The sequence below is a fragment of the Neolamprologus multifasciatus genome, chromosome 11 (assembly GCF_963576455.1).
Source record: "Neolamprologus multifasciatus chromosome 11, fNeoMul1.2, whole genome shotgun sequence".
In the NCBI taxonomy this organism is placed as follows: domain Eukaryota; kingdom Metazoa; phylum Chordata; class Actinopteri; order Cichliformes; family Cichlidae; genus Neolamprologus; species Neolamprologus multifasciatus.
Window position 1 is genome coordinate 34,313,773 of NC_140449.1, and position 20,078 is coordinate 34,333,850.

General features: G+C 40.6%; 1 protein-coding gene across 4 annotated transcripts in view; it reads right to left on the reverse strand.

Moving 5' to 3' along the window:
- The window catches only part of gabbr1a (gamma-aminobutyric acid (GABA) B receptor, 1a), a 163,235-nt gene that overhangs the window by 122,374 nt on the left and 20,783 nt on the right, over window positions 1-20,078 (reverse strand). For all 4 annotated transcript variants that reach the window (XR_014876846.1, XM_085177252.1, XM_085177250.1 and 1 more), the window contains 2 exons: window positions 11,925-12,110; window positions 6,747-6,764 (listed from right to left, as the gene is read on the reverse strand). Coding sequence is in view for 3 of the 4 variants with exons in the window: in XM_085177252.1 (XP_085033378.1) it covers window positions 6,747-6,764; window positions 11,925-12,110 (204 nt within the window). In the remaining variant the exon portion in view is untranslated. The remainder of the gene's footprint in view (window positions 1-6,746; window positions 6,765-11,924; window positions 12,111-20,078) is intronic.

Consider the following 20,078-nt stretch of genomic DNA (forward strand, 5'->3'; position numbering starts at 1 on the left):
TCTTGTCATTTCTTTATGTAGTCTTCAGGAAACGTTCTCCAGGCTTCTTGAAGGACGCTCAAAGCTCTTCTTTGGATGTTTCTGCCTTTTGTTCTGTTCAGGCCACTTCATTGCTTCATCGTTTCATCACTTTTGAAAAGATCTCCAACAGCCTGGCTGAAATGCAGCCCGAGCCACGACAGAACCTCCCCCATGGACACTCGCTGGTGCGCCTCTCTCCTGACGTCCTCCTTACACACTGATCACGACTTGAACCAAAAATTTCAAACTGGGATTCATCAGACTCCAGCAGACCAGTCTTTTCTCCCAGTTTCTCATCCTTAAGGCTTCTTGAACGCCTGAGAGCGTTTGTGACGAGGCTTCGGTGAACAGCACGTGGATCACCCGAAGGTCCAGATGCATCTCTCAGGTCCTGTGTCAGATCTTTGATGGATTTTTCCTGTTTCTTAAAGACACGACTTTCAGATATTGTTCATTCACTGTCGATGTTTTGGTTTTCTTTAGACCTGCCACTTCTGCTTAAGTCCTCCACTTGTCCAGTTTCCCTCAATTTTTTAACAACACACAACACATTATACCGTGACATGCCAAGCCTTCAGCTGATAGTTCTTCTGGAATCACCTTGTTGGTGCAAAGATACAATTTTATGTCTGTCAAACTGTGTTACTGTTGGTATTTTTCATAGATTCAACAAAAATGGGAACAAATGATGTGTTTTTGTCGTAGGCTGCTGGTAACAAAGTGCCTAAAGATGAAGATAAAATGTGTTCTTTGCTAAAATTGTCTTTTATGTTCACACCACCGGTTTATCCTTCGAGTTAGGTACCTTTCTCTGCTTGGATGCTGCTCACGAGCACCTAAAAAAACAAAGACTGGCTCTTTGGATGTCATATGTCAAGAAATGAGGGGTGGCTTAAAACCTTTGCACAGCATTGTACCTTTCAAATATGCTCACAGAAATGAACCACTGACAGTTTATGGAGAGGAGGTCCATCTGACAGGTCATTGGGAGAACACCAGACAAAAAAAGGTTGAACAACCTGTCTGAAAGCGTGGCCAGTTCCTAATGTGGTGACATAACTGTGCAAGAGGATGCACCATCCTGCAACAGTTACTAATGTATTCATGATTCTTGCCAGAGGTCAGATCAAGTGGCTCTTCTTGTAGATGCGTCGACCCTTTATTTTACCAGGGGAGGCTGACTAAGCACATTAGTTTATTTTCAGAGAACGACCTGCTGTGAACTTGCACAGTTTAAACTGTGTGTTTAAGTAACACTGTGTGTAGCAGCGGGCCGGCGTGAGCAGAACATCCCTCTAATATTGTATCCCTGTTTTCAAAAAGTGAATCTTCAGAGAGGGCATAGAGAAAGTGATTAGCAACAAACTAATAAGAATATAATTTCCATTAAAACTTTGGAATTACAATTAAGCAAAGACACGGGGGGGTTCGTTTAGATGAGCAGGAAATACTTCCTCACTAACGAGCAAATGAAACCGTCCTCAAAGTCATAAATGAAGGATTTACTCAGAACCTTTCTTCGTGTAATTGGCTCGTTGGAAACTGGAGCAGAGCCCGTGAGCTCTGCAATGTGTGCATTTTCTGATATGAGATATGAAAACTATCTTCCTCAACTTATGTTTACAGCTTCAACTATGATCTTGTTTATCACAGCAGTAAAAAAGGAAAAATATTGAGTTGGACAAGCTGTTCAAAGCTGTTCATGCCCTCAAGTCAGATCTTCCAGCTGGTGTGGGGATTTAAACCTTCAGTTAGAACAAGTGCCTGTTGGTGCTTCAGGCCACTGCTGCCCCACATGGAGACACGCCCGAGTGTGGGGGGTTTCTCAAAGATCTCTGCTGCCCCCTTCTGGTGAAAAAGACACACCGCAGCCTGGTGTCAAACTTAGAGGAGTGACGGGAGATCAAAGATGGAAGTCTGTTTATGAAATATATTATGATTTGAGGTCTACTCTTTGAAACACTGCATATTTGTGATGATTTGACATGTATTTAAAAAGTTGATTTTATCTGATGTAAACTGATTTTTTCAGTGTCCACTTTTATGTCGCTAAACATCTGCACAACTTTACATCTATTCTGTTTGTGCTCATCTTACAGAAGGATTAGAAGGAAAAGATTATTCTATTGAGAATTTTATTTTTAAAGACAATGGAGGATATTTAGGTTCAGGCTAGCAGACATTATGTCACACTGGAAGGATGCACTGCAAACACAAAGGAAGGTGATAAAGTGTGTAGATATAGTTAGATGTTGGGGTAGGTTAAATGTGAGAATGGAAGAATCTGTTTGTGTACTAAATGGACTGTATGATGTGTAAGTTTTTAATTTTTTTAGCACTAAAAGCACTTTTTAAACTGCTGCATCCACAGACACACTCATGCACACCCAGATGGATGCATCAGAGGGTATTTGGGATTGAGTGCCCTGCCCAAGGACACTTCAGCATACGGCTGCAGGAGTCTGGGATCAATAGGATCAAATGGAAGTGCACAGTTTTATACAGGAGATGTGACTGAAATGTAGGGCTGGGCGATATGGCCTAAAATTCATATCGCGATATAGTTTGAAGCATGTGCGGTAACAATATATATCGCGATATATTCTTTTCTTCTGTATAACGTATTTTCCACACTATAAGGACTTAAAATCCTTTAATTTTCTCAAAAATCGAGAGTGTGCCTTATGTATGAATTCTGGTTGTGCTTACTGACCTCGAACTGATTTGGGCTGCAGAAATCTGTTAAAAAATGTTTTAGTACAACTTTGGTAAGCTGCACTGCTTGATGGATTGTCAGAGCATTACGGCTGCCGTAGTGAGGAGCTTCACGGAGTAATCTGGGTCCTAAACCCCGTCTGCTTCAGGTCCCAAAGTCAAACGAACACAGAGAGTTAAAAACTAAATTCTTTCATCTTTAATTAAATCATCAGCGTTGCTGCTTTATCGGGTGTAACAATTAAGTTTTACATCCATGAAAACAGAAGTTATTAAATTTAACGGAGTTAGAAGTTAACAGGAAGTTAGCTAGTTTACACCTAAACATTTCATACCATGTTCTGACTGAGAGATGAAACTAATTAAAACGTACAGCTCTGCTACCACTTCCAACATAAATGAAGACAGAAAACTAAACAGCAGTGACGTTTGCAGGGTTACTGAAGTTGGGCTACCTGGTATATAATGTTGTGCTACGTGATTGCTAGCGACACAGCTATGTTAGCATAACATTAGCACAGTGAAGCTGGAAGATGAACGCCAACTTTTTTCCACTCGATAAAAGTTAACGTGAGGGATTCTGGTGGTTAGAGACTAATGCAATCGCATAGCAGGATGCTATACACGGGCCAAACTTCAGTCAGGAGAACAACTGAGATTATTCATCCACAATACGAGGTTAGTCATTAATATACTGCAACAACATGGGAATAGAGCAGCTGCGAGAGAATTCAACATTAATGAATCAATGTTACGGAAGTGGAGGAAGCGCAGTTTTTGGCTTTCCCCATATTTCAAAAGTGCTTCATCTCTTTGCTATGACTGTCGCCCGCCATAATTTGCAGATGATAATGGTTTTAGCCGCTGCGATGCTTTCGACCAAAACAGGCGCAGCGTGATGACATCATCAACATGCGCTATCGCGATAGAGCGGTATAGTCAAAATCTCTATCGTTGGCCAAATTTATATCGTTTCTATCGTATATCGTTTATATCGCCCACCCCTACTGAAATGAACAGTATTGTTAAAAAAAGTAATTTCAGACTTCAGCTTCTTCATGGCCATGTTGAGTTTTCAAATGCTTAATGGGCTTCATTACAAAGCTAATTATAAAATAGTATATATACTCATTTTAATAACTGAATGATTTCCCTGTAATGTTACGTCATCTGCTTCACTATTTACAAACATTTGTGAAAGAATGTGTTTGTTCGAAACAGATCTGAACGTAAGCATCTTGTAAATGATCATTCGAACAAATCTCTTCTCTTCTTCTTGTTCCATGATCAGCTGTAAGTAGTATTATAGCACGATGGAAGCATTTAGGATCCGTAGCAGTGTGAGACCACGCTGGTTACACAGCAGCGGCACAGCGTGTTGCCAGCTCTCTGCTGACTCAGTAACTGCAGAGCATTAACATCAGTACAAAGGCTGTGTGTCGGGAGCTTCATGGCCTGGGTTTGCACAGCTGACCTGTGTCGTGTTTGCTGATTGGTTTGTTACTTTTGATCGGGATATAAGCTGTTGTGTCAGGGTGCTCTATGTCACGGTACTGGGTCATGTGACCCAGTGTTTGAGTTTTATTGTATTTTGTTATTCATTGGTTTTCTAGTTTCAGTTTAGTTTATCTGATTCATTTCTACAATGCACAGGTTTCTGTTGTTGTCCTTTGTTTGTGGATCCTTTTGTGTCTTCTCCCCTGTTCTGTCTCGATGCTTCATGTCTCTGTGGTTCTTGTTGTCAAATTCCTGTTGTGTCTGCGTCTCTTAATGTTTCCTGTTTATTTTGACAGTTTTGTTTCCATGTTCTATGTGCTTAGTTTACACTTCCACTGTGGCATCATTATGTTCATTCTAGTCAGCTGTTTGCTCATACGTCTCCACTTCCCCTGATCTCCTCATTTGTGGAGATCGGTCTTCCTGTGTTCACCCTCCCTACCCTTTGTCACAGTTTCCCAGTCAAGCCATAGTTGTTATCTTGTCTAGTCGTAGTATAAAGTCTCAGTGAGAGTCATAGTTTCCCAGTTTACGTTCAGGTTTTCCCTCAGTTTAGCCTTGTTGTGTTTTCTTGAGTTTTCAGCCCTAAACAAAGGCTCGCTTTTTGTTAACTTCAGTTTTGTCTACTTGCCTCTGGCTGTATCCCAATTCAGGGTCTGCAGCCTTAAAGGCCGCATTTTAAGGCCGATTACGTCACCGTGACGAAGGCTGTCCCAATTCGAAGGCTGCTCGAAATGCGGCCCTCAAATGCGTCCTTCATTTCCCTGAATTTTAAGGATGTGGCGGTGTAGACTTCGTGGCCCAACATATCCCAGAATGCATAGCGCGGCGGTGGGTGTGGATAATTTTGCCAAAAAAACGGCGGATGAGGGGCACCCGAAGACTAAACTTTAAGTAAGTACTGAATATGATGTCACTTATTTATGTGCAAATGTTTAATAACAAAGATCATTAAAACATTACTGTTGGCCACATGTCAGCAAAGTTATGTGACATTAGTGACGTTTGTACTAACTTGGTTTTAAAGCCTTTACTTTAAAATATACGCCGTTCAATAGCTGAGCTTAATCAGAGAATGATCAAAGCTCATGTAGAAACAAACAAACAAATGAACAAAAGATTTTCTCCTTCATGTCTGTCAAACAAAGCTGTATGAAACGTTTCCAGCTGTTAGTATCATGGTTGCTAGGCAACCTGAGCAGCGCAACGGAGGCTAGACCGTCCCATTTCACAAGCCTCGCACTTCCGGCCTTAGCGGTCTTTAAGTACGCGGCCCTTGAGGATCGTTGAGGTTGCGTACTTTAAGGCTGCAGACCCTGAATTGGGAAACAGCCTCTGTCTGCACTTGGGTCCTCTACTCTCTCCACACAGTCTGCCACGGCAGCCCGTGACACTCTAAAAGTGAGATTCCTCCCATACGAGCTTCATTTGTTCGCTGTTAAATCCAAAATGATCTCAATAATAACTCTACACAGTCCTGAATGATCAGGCTCCGTCGTATCTTAAAAAACTCACACTATTATCTGACTTCACTTTCAGGCTGTTGGCTTATTTGTGTTTCACAGAGTTTCCAAAGGTAGAATAGGACGCAGAGCCCATAGCTGTTAGTCTGGATTCAGGAGACGGACATGTTCCAGCTCTGATTTTCTGATGAAGCTTACAGTTGGGCAGGATCAGTTTTCTTAGCTGCTGCTGCTTGACTCAGACTCCTCACAGTGCACTGAACAGTCCTTCTCTGCAAAATATGCAGTCATGTGACTTTTGTTTACGGTCTTTTGCAGTTTGTGTTTTGTCTGTTTTGGGGTTTCTCTCTCTTTTCTCTCTCCTGACTTCCTGACAAATCGATAGACGGCCCGTCATCGAGGCTGGTTCTGCTTAAAATATCTCCCTGTTAAAAGGGAGTTCTTCTTCACCACTGTCTCTAAATGCTGCTCAAGGGTGGGGCTGATCAAACACTGCAGTGTCTTTACAGTACAAAGCATCTTGAGGTGACGGTTGTCTGTTGCACTACTGAATAGATTTGTCCTTATCATTTACTCTCTTAACAACCACGAGGTCACTAGCTGCCCAGCACGTTTTCAGATACTAGAAGCTAAAATGTTACACATGCATTTTGAGCAAAGCGTTCTTCTACAGCTTTTCCATTTGGCAAAAATTCCATAAAAAAGGAGCGGACGGGATCCTGGTGACTCTCAGAACTGTTGCCCAGAGCCACAGACGGGGCAGGAGCAACGAGTGCAGAACAAAGTGAAACTAGGCTGCATGAATATGATTTTTAATGGATAATAAGTTGTGTTTATTTTTGGTTAATGCCAACTTTTAGTAAGTAAAATTAATCTTCCTTTGTTAGTGTTAATGATTGATAAAATTGGGAAGGTTATAAAGGTTACAGCAGAAAAGGATTGAGACTCGGTGACCTTAATCTAACCCTGTAACCTTCAGCAGGTCATCGCTGAGCCGACCGAGGTTAACAGATTTTAAAATCACAAAATGAGGAAACAATAAGTTCTTACCTGTGTAGTTTCTGTCATCTGTGGCGGGGAAATAGAAAAAGGACAAAAGAAGAATTTATTACAAATATATTCAGATTTATTTATTTGTTTGTTACAATAAAGATAAGAAGGTAAAAAAAAGTTTTTAACTGAAAGTGTTCAATGTTACTTTGCTCCACTAGGGGGCAGCAATACAACACCGTAGTTATCCTGTGAAAGGGTCTGGAAGAGGTTTGTGCTGAGCAGCAATGCCTGGCTGGAAGTCCCTGTTATGTAATAGTATGAACAACACATAGCATATAAAACCTATAAAACCTCATTTCATACAGGCCCAACACAAACAACTGTCTCAATGTTCTTTCAGAGTCTATTTGAAGCTTTCACACATGTAGGTCAGCATTTCTAAATCTAGACTTTTAGGGATTGTACAATAAGGGCCCTACTTTCCAACTGTGCTGATAATTCCTCTTTCATCTCTTTTAATACTACCATTCCCATAGCAACTTTACTCGTTGCCATGCCAACTCCTCTGATAACCAGTTGGCATCTTGTTTCCTTCACTTGTTTGTTTCATCTATGTGTGTGTGCGTGTGTGTGTTTGTTTCCAAAATCCTCATTTATTTGCACTAATTTGAACAAATCTTTTCCGACAGCGGACACGCCATCTGCTGTAACTGAGAACACTGATGGGCGTCAGTGACATCACTAATACCCACTCAGGCTCTTTATTCCTGACTGTTGTTTCATGTACAGGACGTCATTTGCTTTACCTGCCCGTGCCAACGGTACAGACGACCCTCTGAGGATTTCCACTGTGATTGGCTGCGTTATTTATTGCTTAGCAACAGTGCTCCACTGATGGGAGAGCAGGTGTTTGCAATTATCTGTCATCTTTAAAGCCTAATGCTCCTATTTTCGGGAGGCAGACTGAAACCCAAGTGAGCAGTGGTAAAATACTGGGCTGCAGCGATTCTGTGGCAGAGACACTCGGGAGAAAATTAAAATATAATACATGCATGTTTGTCCTCACCCCCAGGCCAGAGTATATATCTATATATTAAAAAAAGTTTCCACCTGGCTCACTAAAAATCAGCAGATTTCTTGGTATAATACCTTTAGTATATTTAATGAATCTCGCAGCCATAATTCAGAGGGAATCATTCAGAAGGAATCCTGGCTAAAAGATTCAAAAGGAATCAAAGAATCGCTGCTACAAGTTGAGCCTGGTATCAAAAAGAAACCTTTCAGATGCTCCAACCAGCGCAGCTATCTTTGCCATGTGATTAGATGACGCTTGAAAGTTTACCCAGAATGCTTTTTAAACTTTTCTTCAGTAAATGACCAGAAAATAAATCAACATCCAGGGTACCGGTGCTTGTTTCTGTTCTTCTACATCACAGACGTTAGTAAAACTGGTGCAGTTTGCCTCTGATATATGAGACGCTCATCACTGGTTAGAGAAAAAGCTGTGCTGACGATAACAAACCCATTTTGGAGTGGCTGTAAACTTGATTTGTTTGTGGGTTTTGACAGTTTAAATGTGGCTTTCAGCCCTAAAAGGACTGTGCAGCTATCTGCTGGACGTATGGATGAGGGATCAAAGATGCTGGAAAAAATAAAGTAGCGAAAAGTACCAGATTTCAATCCACCCCTGTGTACTTTGATCAGGTGGGAGGCGCTGAGTGATGAATGAACTGTCACATCAAGTTTCTGGGATCTGGAAAATCCTATTTAACCTTCAAGTGACCAAGTAGAGCCATTTATGACCCCAGCTGTTTATTACTTATGCCACTGTGATATTTTTAATTATGAAAATCTTTCCTGGTCTGATTTCTCAAGGTTTTACTTCCAAGAACACAAATACATGTACGTTTTGTTTTTATTGGGATTTTTTTCATTACAGGCTTTAATTTGAATGTTTTGCAGTAAACTACCAGAACTTAGCACCCAAAATGACGACGAAAAGAAGAGCCCAGCAAGTTATTGGTAGGCCAGTATTATTAGCTATCTACCCGTCTAACAGTATCAGCGTTTAAATTGCTCAAACTTCTTGTGACAGAGGGAAACACCCTTCCATGACCGCTGATGTTGCATAGTTTGTCCACCAGAGGGCACTCTGCAAATTCCCTGTTGTGTTTTTAGTCACCCAAAGCATAAATGGGTAAATAAATAATTGAACATAATTTGTTTATGTTTTGCGTGTCTGAAAGATGAAAAAAATATAAACAATTATATTAAAATATGTGATTTTTAAATCAGCCTTAAAATTCATCATCTCCGCAGAGATGATTGGAAACTGCAATTTGCATTATACCATTTTAGAATATGCATCATAGATAGACATGGTGCCATTAAATAGTATTCATGTTTACATTATTATTTGTTGCTGGATTATTGTGTATTATCACAATTATTGAGCTAATTGCTTATATTTTTAAAGGTAAAATTTGAATGTCTCAATTCAATATTTTACAACGTCTAACAGACAAACTGTAGTAAAAGAAACACCTAAATCCATAACAGCTGTTCGACAGTCACTCAGAGACACATGATGTTTCTCGGGGGGTCTGCCTCCGTCTCACTGAGCGTGCCCAGTTTGTTGCTTATTAGGAAGAAAAACTTTGGTTTGGGGGTATAAGAGTTGCTGAATCTAGTGACAAAGTTTGCAACATGAGGTTTACTGAGGCATGATTATTACTGCGGTGAGCAGGAAGGATGCCCGGCAGACAAGTAAAGATGATAAGCATTCTAAGTATTTCGACATTTTTAAAAAGCCTGTAATTACCTTGAACAAAGAACCTCGGTGGAAGAGCTCGTGTCAGATTTTATAACTGACATAATCTGACAAAATCACAGCTTACACGAGTGATGCACAAAGACTGCGCTGTGATTTCAGCTGTATTTACATGTAAAATGATCACTGACAGGGGAAATTAGAAGCTACAGACAGTCTCTTACTTTGCACAGCAGCAGCTCCCACATAGAGGCTGTGCATGAGAACAGAGAGGGAGAGCAGCGGGAGAGCAATGGCTGCAAGAGCTGTGCTGCAGAGGAGTGCTGCAGATTCTTCACTACGTGCCTTTGAGAAGGAGAAAAACGTCCTAAAGGGGGATGAAAAGTTGCTCATTCTAGATAACAAAGTTGCTGATTAGCAAAAAATGAGATAAACTGAAGCATGATGAACACTACTCAAAGTACAAAATGTCACATGACCAAGCTGAGCTTGAACATCCAGCTCGAATCTTACAGAAACAAATATTCAAGTGCATGCTGAGATTGAACATCCTGAAAGCATCGAGTCAGAATCCAGAAATGGATCAGTGCTGTGTTGTAGTGTCTCAATATAAAGCTTTTCAAATTAGTGTAAAAAGAATTTAATCTGCTCTTTAGCGAAGCTGGAACCAGCGACTCGTTGCCAGTAGGGCTGCCACAAACGATTATTTTGATAGTCGACTAGTCACCGATTATTTTTGCAATTAGTCGACTAATCAGATCATGCATGAACTGGAAGTAAAACGTACAGTTTATTGCACCAGCAGCATCTGCTCTTATATAACTATCATTAGCTTACAGCTTTAAGTGTTTAAGGTCTGTGCTAACTAAAAATAAAGACAAGATGATAGTTTAATAAATTTTAATGAAATTTGCAGATTGTTTCAGTGAAGTTTAATAAACTCCTTGCTATCTAAAATATAACAGGACACCGGAGTAAATTCTCGAGCATCTCACACTTCTGATAATCAGCTGTCTGCTTGACGTTTATTCAGCTGTGTAAAAACTATAACTTTAATCTCAGCCAAACCGATTTACTCAGGAACAAATAAAATACTAAAAAGAAAACAAACAATAACATTTTTAAGTTATCTAAGTGACTTATATATGTTTAACCTGAGTAGCGAAAGACGGCGGTGGGTTTGAAAACGATTTGCCGGGAGTCCGGTGTTCTCACGGCTCTAGTGAGCCTAGCCCCCGGCTAGCTATCGAGCTAGTGGGTAACAGACGTCTCCGAAAACGTCGGAGCGCTTTTGAAAATATGTGGTGTCTTGATAAACTGAGCAGATATTTGAGGTTTACACAGCTACATTCTCGCCTGAAAATATGTTAAACGTTTATTTTGTGACCCAGAAAGAATAATAAGAGTAATATTAAAACTATCTAGCTGCCGCCATTGTTGGAAACGGAGCTGGGCCGCGCTATGAATTCTGGGACACAGCTTCTTCTTCTTCCGGGTTTAACGGCAGCTGGCATCCTTGTACATGCAGTGCTGCCATCTTCTGTTTCAGTCCGTTATTACACTCTTAAATCCTACTACTTATTCCTGCGTCTTTTGGGATCTTACAAACTATTAAATCAGTCGTCGACGATTTTAATAGTCGACTTAATCGTGGCAGCCCTAGTTGCCAGTTCATTAAAAAGTCCTAAATAAGGCCGTAAGTATTTGATATTTCATGATTGATTGATTCCTGTAACCAGCTATGAGCATTAATGTCATGGATTATATTTTATTAAATTGCATGAATTTAATGCCTGGAACAGAAAGAAGCATCGGCGTCCTGGATGTTTGATTCATTTACTGGAGAAAACTTTAAAAAAAGTCAATTTTGTGTAAACTTGTCATGTGCGACAGGTGACAGCCTATCAAAAGCCTCCTTTGCGCCTACATTTAGTTACCAGCCTCATCCTCTAGCTGTGGTTCGCTCCATGTTTGGCACTCGTTTGGTTTTCCAGGGAATGACCCAGTTATCATTCTTTATTAAAGCCTGAATATTATTCACATAATTAGTTGTTTAGACCTAATTTTATTCCTCCCGAGGTCTTAAAATACAGCAGCGTTCTTTTATTGGTGCAGAAACCATGTATTAATTTGCCATCAAAGCAGCTGCTGTTTGAATTTTCTATTTATTAACCAATTTGCTGTTTTAGGTGTAAAATATCAATAAAGGCTCAATATTTTTCTTCACTGAGTAAATTATAGCCTCCAGTTGTTACTATGATTCATCACCATCATTTGCAACTCCAGTCATGGCTCCAGTCATAGTTTCAGTGTCATTAATTACGCTCTTTGTTGTCAGTCGGCTTGCTTTGCCCGCTGAATCTCTCATGTAACGGAAAATAGCATCCCACTATATGACATCATTATCTTACTTCTGCTAGAAGGCACAGTATAATGGAAAACCTGATATATTCTGAGACACTCACACAGGCAGGTGGGTTTCGGCGCGTCCCACTTGCCCAGCTTAGTGCAATGGCTGATGTTTCTGCCCTCCAGGATGAAGCCGGCGTGGCAGCTGTAATGGAGCACGGTTCCTTCCACGGGGGGCCCGGGAGGCTTCGCCGTCACCCGGCCGTTCTCCAGAGACGTCCACACCCGCGGGCACAGCAGCACTGGAAACAAGAAGAGGGAGTTATGGAAAGGTAAATCCATAAATACACAAAGAAGGAGTTGCACAAATGTTGCTCAAAGGGAGATGAATTCATTGTCTGCACGACCGGGTGCCTCCAAGTCCAGTTTTAACCCTCAGCTTCATTTCTCTGTCTACCAGCTCCTGAGGAAAAGCTCGGCCTTCTAAGTTGATTTACGCTGAGCTTTGTTCACTGCTCAGTTCCTCTCCTTGTTTACTGGGGTTGCTGTTCAGTGCTGAGGTTTATCAGTAAAAAGCCTGAAAACAGGATTTAAAAAAGCAGGAAGAGTGAAAAACAGTAGTAATGCTGTGAGTCACGAAAGCAGACGTGTTGAACGACACTCAGAGGATAATTATGGTTTATTTAAACCTGGTGGATCCGCCACGGGAAGCAAAGAAATCAGTGAATTTCCACCTCAGAATCACGTGATCTTTTTGGACAATTACTTTCATACATATATAACGAAGCTTTCCTTCATGCTATGAATATTTCTGCCTCTTTCAGATTATAGAGGTGGGTTGAAATTTGGCACTTCTAAATGTTTTTTTGGGGGGGTTTTGTGCTAATTTTAAGTCTTCATAAATTAATAAATTCAAGAGACAGTCACGTTAAATTATTGGGGCATGAAATCACAATAATGGGATTTCTAACAGTTTTTAAAACATCGCTGCAAGAATTTAACGTCTATGGCACAGATGAACAGAAACGAGCTTTGGTACCTGTTCGCATTGTTTGAGCACTGTTTTTAAATGATAGTTGATTCAAATGTAGTTCATTTATGTTTTTGTTTATTTACTGTAAATACTGACGGTGAATATAATGTGTTACCAAGCTTGAAAGCCATCTCCACTCAGGATAACGTTCACATAAAAAAAATTAACTGCTTCATTCGAGTCGATTAAAGGAGCAAAAAGAGCACGTTGACCTTCATTCAGTAAAGAGTCGCCCTGATACTGCTATGATTAAAATAGATGGAGGCTTGTTGTGCTTCATTTCTGTGGCTGCAGTTGAGAATTTTTAGATCGGGTTCAATAACATCGGCGTCACTGACTCACAGCTATAAAGCTGTTAGTCACTCTCGTATTTACAGTTTTGATTAGGCACGAGTAAAAAAAAAAGCCAGTTTTCCTTCGACTTTTCACATATCTGGTAATCAACACATGTTGACAAGTCAAGATAGGGCGTTGTTGTATTTCACAAATCTCCCTGTGTATGTCTCCAATCAGGATTTTGCTCGGTACACCACTGTAGTGGATTTAAATCAAACGTGCCAACTAGGGCTGCCACGATTACGTCGACTATCAAAATCATCGACGACTGATTTAATAGTCGACGCGTCGTTTGAAGCTTTGTAAGATCCCAAAAGACGCAGGAATAAGTAGTAGAATTTAAGAGTGTAATAACGGACTGAAACAGAAGATGGCAGCACTGCATGTACAAGGATGCCAGCTGCCGTTAAACCCCGAAGAAGAAGAAGCTGTGTCCCAGAATTCATAGCGCAGCCCAGCTCAGTTTCCAACAATGGCGGCAGCTAGTTAGTTTTAATATTACTCTTATTATTCTTTCTGGGTCACAAAATAAACGATTAACATATTTTCAGGCGAGAATGTAGCTGTGTAAACCTCAAATATCTGCTCAGTTTATCAAGACACCACATATTTTCAAAAGCGCTCCGACGTTTTCAGAGGCGTCTGTTACCCACTAGCTCGATAGCTAGCCGAGGGCTAGGCTCACCGGACTTCCGGCAAATCGTTTTCAAACCCACCGCCGTCTTTCGCTACTCAGGTTAAACATGATATATAAGTCACTTAGATAACTTAAAAATTTTATTGTTTGGCTTTTTTTAGTATTTTATTTGTTCCTGAGTAAATCGGTTTGGCTGAGATTAAAGTTATAGTTTTTACACAGCTGAATAAACGTCAAGCAGACAGCTGATTATCAGAAGTGTGAGATGCTCCAGAATTTACTCCGGTGTCCTGTTATATTTTAGATAGCAAGGAGTTTATTAAACTCCACCGAAACAATCTCCATTAATGTCATTAAAATTTAATAAACTATCAACTTGTCTTTATTTTTAGTTAGCACATACCTTAAACACTTCAAGCTGTAAGCTAATGATAGTTATATAAGAGCAGATGCTGCTGGTGCAATAAGCTGTACGTTTTACGTCCAATGGATGATGATCTGATTAGTCGACTAATCGCAAAAATAATCAGTGACTAGTCGACTATCAAAATAATCGTTTGTGGCAGCCCTAGATCCGACTTTCAGCCTTAAGTCAAGTTGTTTTATAAAACCTTTTCATTTACTGTTTAGATGACACAGCCTCTTTCTACAAAGTCGCCCATTTTCAGAAGTAATTGGATCATTATTATTATTATAATTGCAGAGGCAGAATTATAAAGATGCTGCCAGTGGCACCTGTGCTATGAATTTGGATATCCTATGCTAGGTTATCACACTGACTGGATTTTCAGAAAACTTGACCTCTGACCTTGAGGTCGAGGTCACTGAGATTCAAACTTGTTTGAGGTTTTTCGTTGCTGCACCTACAGCGTCAATTTGAAAGGAGTAAAACCTGTGATATTTATATATTTTTCATCAGTAGTTTCACCAGTCTGTAAATGTTAGCTAACTTAAGCCTAATATTAAGCAGCAGCCTTGAGGAGTGGCTCTACAGTGCAGTGGTTTATAGATGTGCCTAACAAGCAGAAGGTTCCCAGTTCATCCCCGTGAGGAGAAACAAATCCAACATTGAGGGTTGCATCAGGAAGAGTATCAGGCATTGCAAAAATCTGCTAAATCAAACATGTGGCGCTGCGTGCTGTGGTGAGAGTACACACATTTAACATCTGCCTAATTTACACAGCTGTGAACCTTTCAATTCTTACTAATAACAACATATCAAACAATTATTGCTTCATCTTACTAAACAAAGCAGCAACTGACTGAAGCATGCCCCAGTGTTAGTACCACCGATATTGATTTATTAGAAAAAGAGTTTTCACACAACTCTGCTGTCCTGAGGCCCCGCCCCAGTATTTCAGTCAGCTCAGGTCGGGACTATGAGTGAACCACTGCAGACACTCTGCTGTAGATTTGCTGCTGTGCTCGAGATAATCTTGAGCTCATTGTCGATGACCTCACCGTTGAAACAGAGGAATTCATGGTTAAACCAATAACTGTGAGGTGCCCGGGTGTTTGTGGAGCCCAAATCATCACTCCACCAACACCGTGCTGACAGCTGGTGTGAGGCATTTGTGCTGATATGCATGTGTTTGTACATTATGGCCAAACATCTCCACTTTGGTCTCGTTTGTCCAGAGGACACTGCTCCAGAAGTCTCGTGATTTGTTTAGATGTAACTTGGCAAACTTAAGTCACGCTGGTTCTTTTTACAGAAGAGTTTTGGGGTTTTTTCTGGAACCTTCATAAACAAACCATACTCGTTTAGTCTCTTTCCAGTTGTACTGTCTTGAGCTAACTGAGGCCTGTAGAGTCTGAGGTGAAGCTCTTGGACTTTTTCTGGTTTCTCTGCTGATTGCACCGTCTGATCTTGAGGGGAATTTGCTGGGAAGATTTTGGCACTTTGTTAACACAAACACACGTGAGCGCTCCAGACCTGCAAACTGTCTAAAGCTCTGCTTTTACTGAGCTGCTCACATTTACATCTTAATCCTCTGAGTTCCAGTAGAAGCAGTATGGGTGTGCTTGGGGTTTCTGCAGGACTGCAGAATCCTTTACTAGCCGTGTCAGTCTGCACTTCAAACTGTTAACAGGAAACAGGAAGTCAGCCTGTTCCAACAATAGAAGGCTCCAGGCTGGCAAACTGCCAATTGTAAAATAATCTGCCACATCAGCCAAATTCATGGATAGCTCAGCACTCCAAGTGTCGTGTCTAATTATCCAATCTTTGACCCTTCACTTACTTTATGCTCGTCAGTCGGGCCTTCTGTAAAAAATGTTAAGCACCCTTTAATTACAGCAGAGTGAGCTGAATTAAACATGTCTCAGAGGAAAGTACTTAACCACCGTTTTAATCCAAATCTCATTTTTTGCTCCCAAAAATTACAGAAGTCATGATCTTACTGACAGAAACCCCTCAAAAAGGAAGATTTGTGTAAAACAGTCTGTTAGTAGGAGTTACAAAAGTAAAATGCATTTGGTTTGTATCGAAGAAATTAAGGCAGACTTTGTTGGAGATTTTCTTGCATGTAAAATATTCTGGGGGCACATCAGGGAGGTCTAGGTCTTCCACCAAAGTTAAATCACCAATGATATAAATCTGTTTGACCATTTGTAAGATTTTTAAACAGGGTTTCATTCACATAAGCGTAAAATACTTGTTTTTGTTTTTCATGGTTATGTATATTATTTCTTCCCAGAAATAAGAGGAAAGTGACTGCTGCTAAATAAGGTAAAACGCTGCTTTAACTACATGCAGACCGATCATGCTTCACTCCCCAAGCTCGCTTTTCTGAGCCAGAAAAATCCCTCCTCACAGCTGGCCACAGGCATGCCTCGAGTTAGCTTTAATCATGCCCAACGTGGTCTGGGGATAGCGTCACTCTCTCTGGAAACAAGGCTAGTCATGATGCCACACGTTTCATTAATTGTAATGAAAAGCGGCTCCACTGCAGAGTCTGTCGTCATGTAGTAGCCCTGTGATGTTCACGGCGACAATCTAAACGAGAAGAAAGGAACGCAATCAGACGGCAGCCTCGGTGACAGAGGCAACGGGTTAAAAAAGTCTTTTTCAAGGTTTTTCATCTCTTCTAGTTACGGCTGCTGCAGAAAGAAAACGAACGACCTTCCCTACAGTCCACACATGAATAGATTCCTTCATCTGAGCAAGCACTGCAGTAGGTAAAAGTGGAATATAAATGAGCAAAAAGCTGAAAATGTGTCTGAGGTTTAAATGAATTCATCCTGTGAGATTATTTCTTCCCCTTGTTTGCATATTTTCAGGCACTAGTTTCTAGTACATCTGGCAGTGTTCCCACACACGTCTCAGAAACAAATCGGGCACAAAGTAGTGACGGAGTCGTTAGAAAGTTGGAAAATGGAAAGTTTTGCGTTGGTTACCAGGAAAAATAAAACAGGAATAGCTTTTTTCTTTTTTGTCTGATCTGGAAACGGCCGGGCTCTTCGGTGTTTTTCTGTTAAGCTGCCGAGTTTGTCGAATCTTCCTTCCAGCATGCGAGTACAAAATAAAACTCCAATCTGCACATTGCAGCTTGTGCTCTTACGTAAGCCAGAGAAAACAAAAAAATCCTGCTTCTGAGAGCGTACTCCTGGGAAGATTTCCACTGGTGTTAAATGTGAACTGGAAGAACAAAAACGGGAGGTTTAAACTGGGATTTGACTGGATTGCTTCCCTTATTTCAAAATTTGCAAGAGCCAATACAAATTTGGTTTGTAGAGAGATACAATAAATTTTATAGTGCAAATTTATTCATTAAACATCATCTAAATGTCTCTGAAGACACAGACGGCCTCAGTGGAGACAGTACAGATCATTTCATATTTACTTTTATTTATTTTATAGGCCTTCACTTATTTTCCAAGCAGGGAGCAGAAGGAAAAGGCTTCATCTCCCCTGCAGAATAAACATATTCTCATCTCAGTGTCTCGTTTTTATCTCACTGCCTGTGCTTTGACACACTGGCCACGTGTGTCCAATAGGGGTGCAACGATACTTGTATCGATATTGAACCGTTCGATACAGTGCTTTCAGTTCGGTACGCATATGTATCGAACAATACAACATTTTTAATTTATTTTATCAACTTTCCTTCTGACGATGCTGTTTGTGTTGAGCGCTCAGTGGATCTGCGTTCGACTACTCCGCCTAGGCTGCACTGTCGAGCGCAGATCCACTGAGCGCAGCGCAAGCTAGCAAGACAGAAGCTAAGCTCGTTGCAACATGGCAAATTGAACCTCCCCCACCCTCATTCAGATCTGGCGTTTGGAACTATTTTGGTTTTCATGTGACGTATGACCCTGAAGGTAAGCGCGTCATGGACAAAAGTAAAACAGTATGTCAGATGTGCCGCAATGCTCAATTACATTGGTGGGAACTAGTGTGTTAGCGCAGTTTGCTCGTTAACGTGTTGGCAGTCCAGCCTCACGCACGGGGCGATCCACGGTAGCGTTAACGTCATTTCAACGAGATTTACGCTGACAGCACTAGTGGGAACACAACGAATATGACTGCACATTTACTCCGACATCATCCTAGTGCAAAGACAAGTGGAAGCAGAAAAAAACAACAAGCACGCATGCTACAAACTTTAGCCGAGTCATTTAGACAGCCGTTAGCACATGATTCTCCTTATGGGGACCTGATATGTTTAATATGCTGCTGAGAATATAGCCCAGAAGAAGCGTATAGTATAGCTTTTATTTTGGAAAGAGACATTTCTCTGTAATAAACTCTCTTTTCCAAAGATGAGTGATTTCTCCATCAGATAGATTTTTTTATTTTGTTGTTTCAGCAACATTAAATTTAAAAACTGTAGTTTTGAGTGAAAATATATATTTATAATTTTAATAAATGACAAATTAAAAAGGCATGAACATTTTTTTTGTATCAAAAAAATATCGAACTGTGAATTTTGTGTATCGTTGCACCCCTAGTGTCCAAAATGGGGTCATTAAAGTCCAGTTTTACCTGATAGGAGGTCGTGGTTGTGGTTAAATAATCAATTATGATCAGGAAGGTTCCTAGCGGAGTCATGTGATCTGTAAGTATCTATGTGGTGACCATAAAAAGAGCAAATCTTATTCTCTAAATACTAAGGAAAGTTGCATTAATGCTTCTTTTATTTCTCCCTTTAGCACATGCACTGGGCCGTCTTTATGAAATGAGAATCAGAATTCAAAGTGACAGACAAGGCTGAGAAGCGTCACAGATCATATCGTTTAAATTATGTCTGCTTCCATCTTACACCATAACTTGCAAATATGCTGATGTGCTTTGAACAAACTGTTTAATTAATAGCCGAAATGAAAATACCAGTAATGTAGGCGAGTCTGCTGGTTACGGCCCGTTTACCACGTGCAGCACTTTGTAACATAGGTTTAGAAAAATGCTCCATAAATAAAATATAATTAGCCAAATTAAAATGATCAAAGTAAAGTGGAGGTTGTATTGCAGCTCTGTTTGCAAAGCTTACGTCCTCATTCTGAGCATTGTTGCATTGCCAGCTTTTAGGATTATGGTTAATTAATTTGACTTCAAAGATGCTAAAAGCTTTCGTAAAGGAACTGTTAAGATGGATCGTCTTCAGCAGGAAGAGGAAAAAACGAGTGGACCAGAGGGTGGGGAGCGTTTTCTATCACAGCCACTTCATTTCAACTCACTGTGATGATTAGTGAGCTTTTTTTTCACATCAGTAATCGTGTCTGCAGTGATGTGGACGCTGTGCAGGTCAGTTTGTGGGTAAAATGTACAGAAAACCAGAACGCAGGGATTTTCAGATCTCATAAACCAAACGTCAGAACACAGAAACATATCAAACCTTTTAACTGACAAACTATATTATAAAATATTAACTCGATTCAAATTTGATATGTGCGACACGAGTGCAAGGGACGAGGCCAGACATCAGTATTGGATGCCCGAGCAATCCTCAGCCAAAGCTCATTTAAAATGGACTGAGGCAAAGTGGAAAACTGTTCTGTGGTCAGACGAACTGAAAATTTAAATTCTTTTTGGGAAACATGGACGCCACATCCTCCAGACTAAAGACGAAGAGGGGGGGGTAGAGGAGCTTGTTATAAGCACTCAAGCCTCCGTCTCTGATGGTATGGAGGTGGATTAGTGTCTGTGGAGCTGGCACATCTGGAAAGGCTCTATCGATGCTGAAAGGTATATGCAGGTTTTAGAGCAACGTGTTTTTGTGTATTTCAGCAAAACATTGTTAAATTGTGCAGAATCGGGGTGCT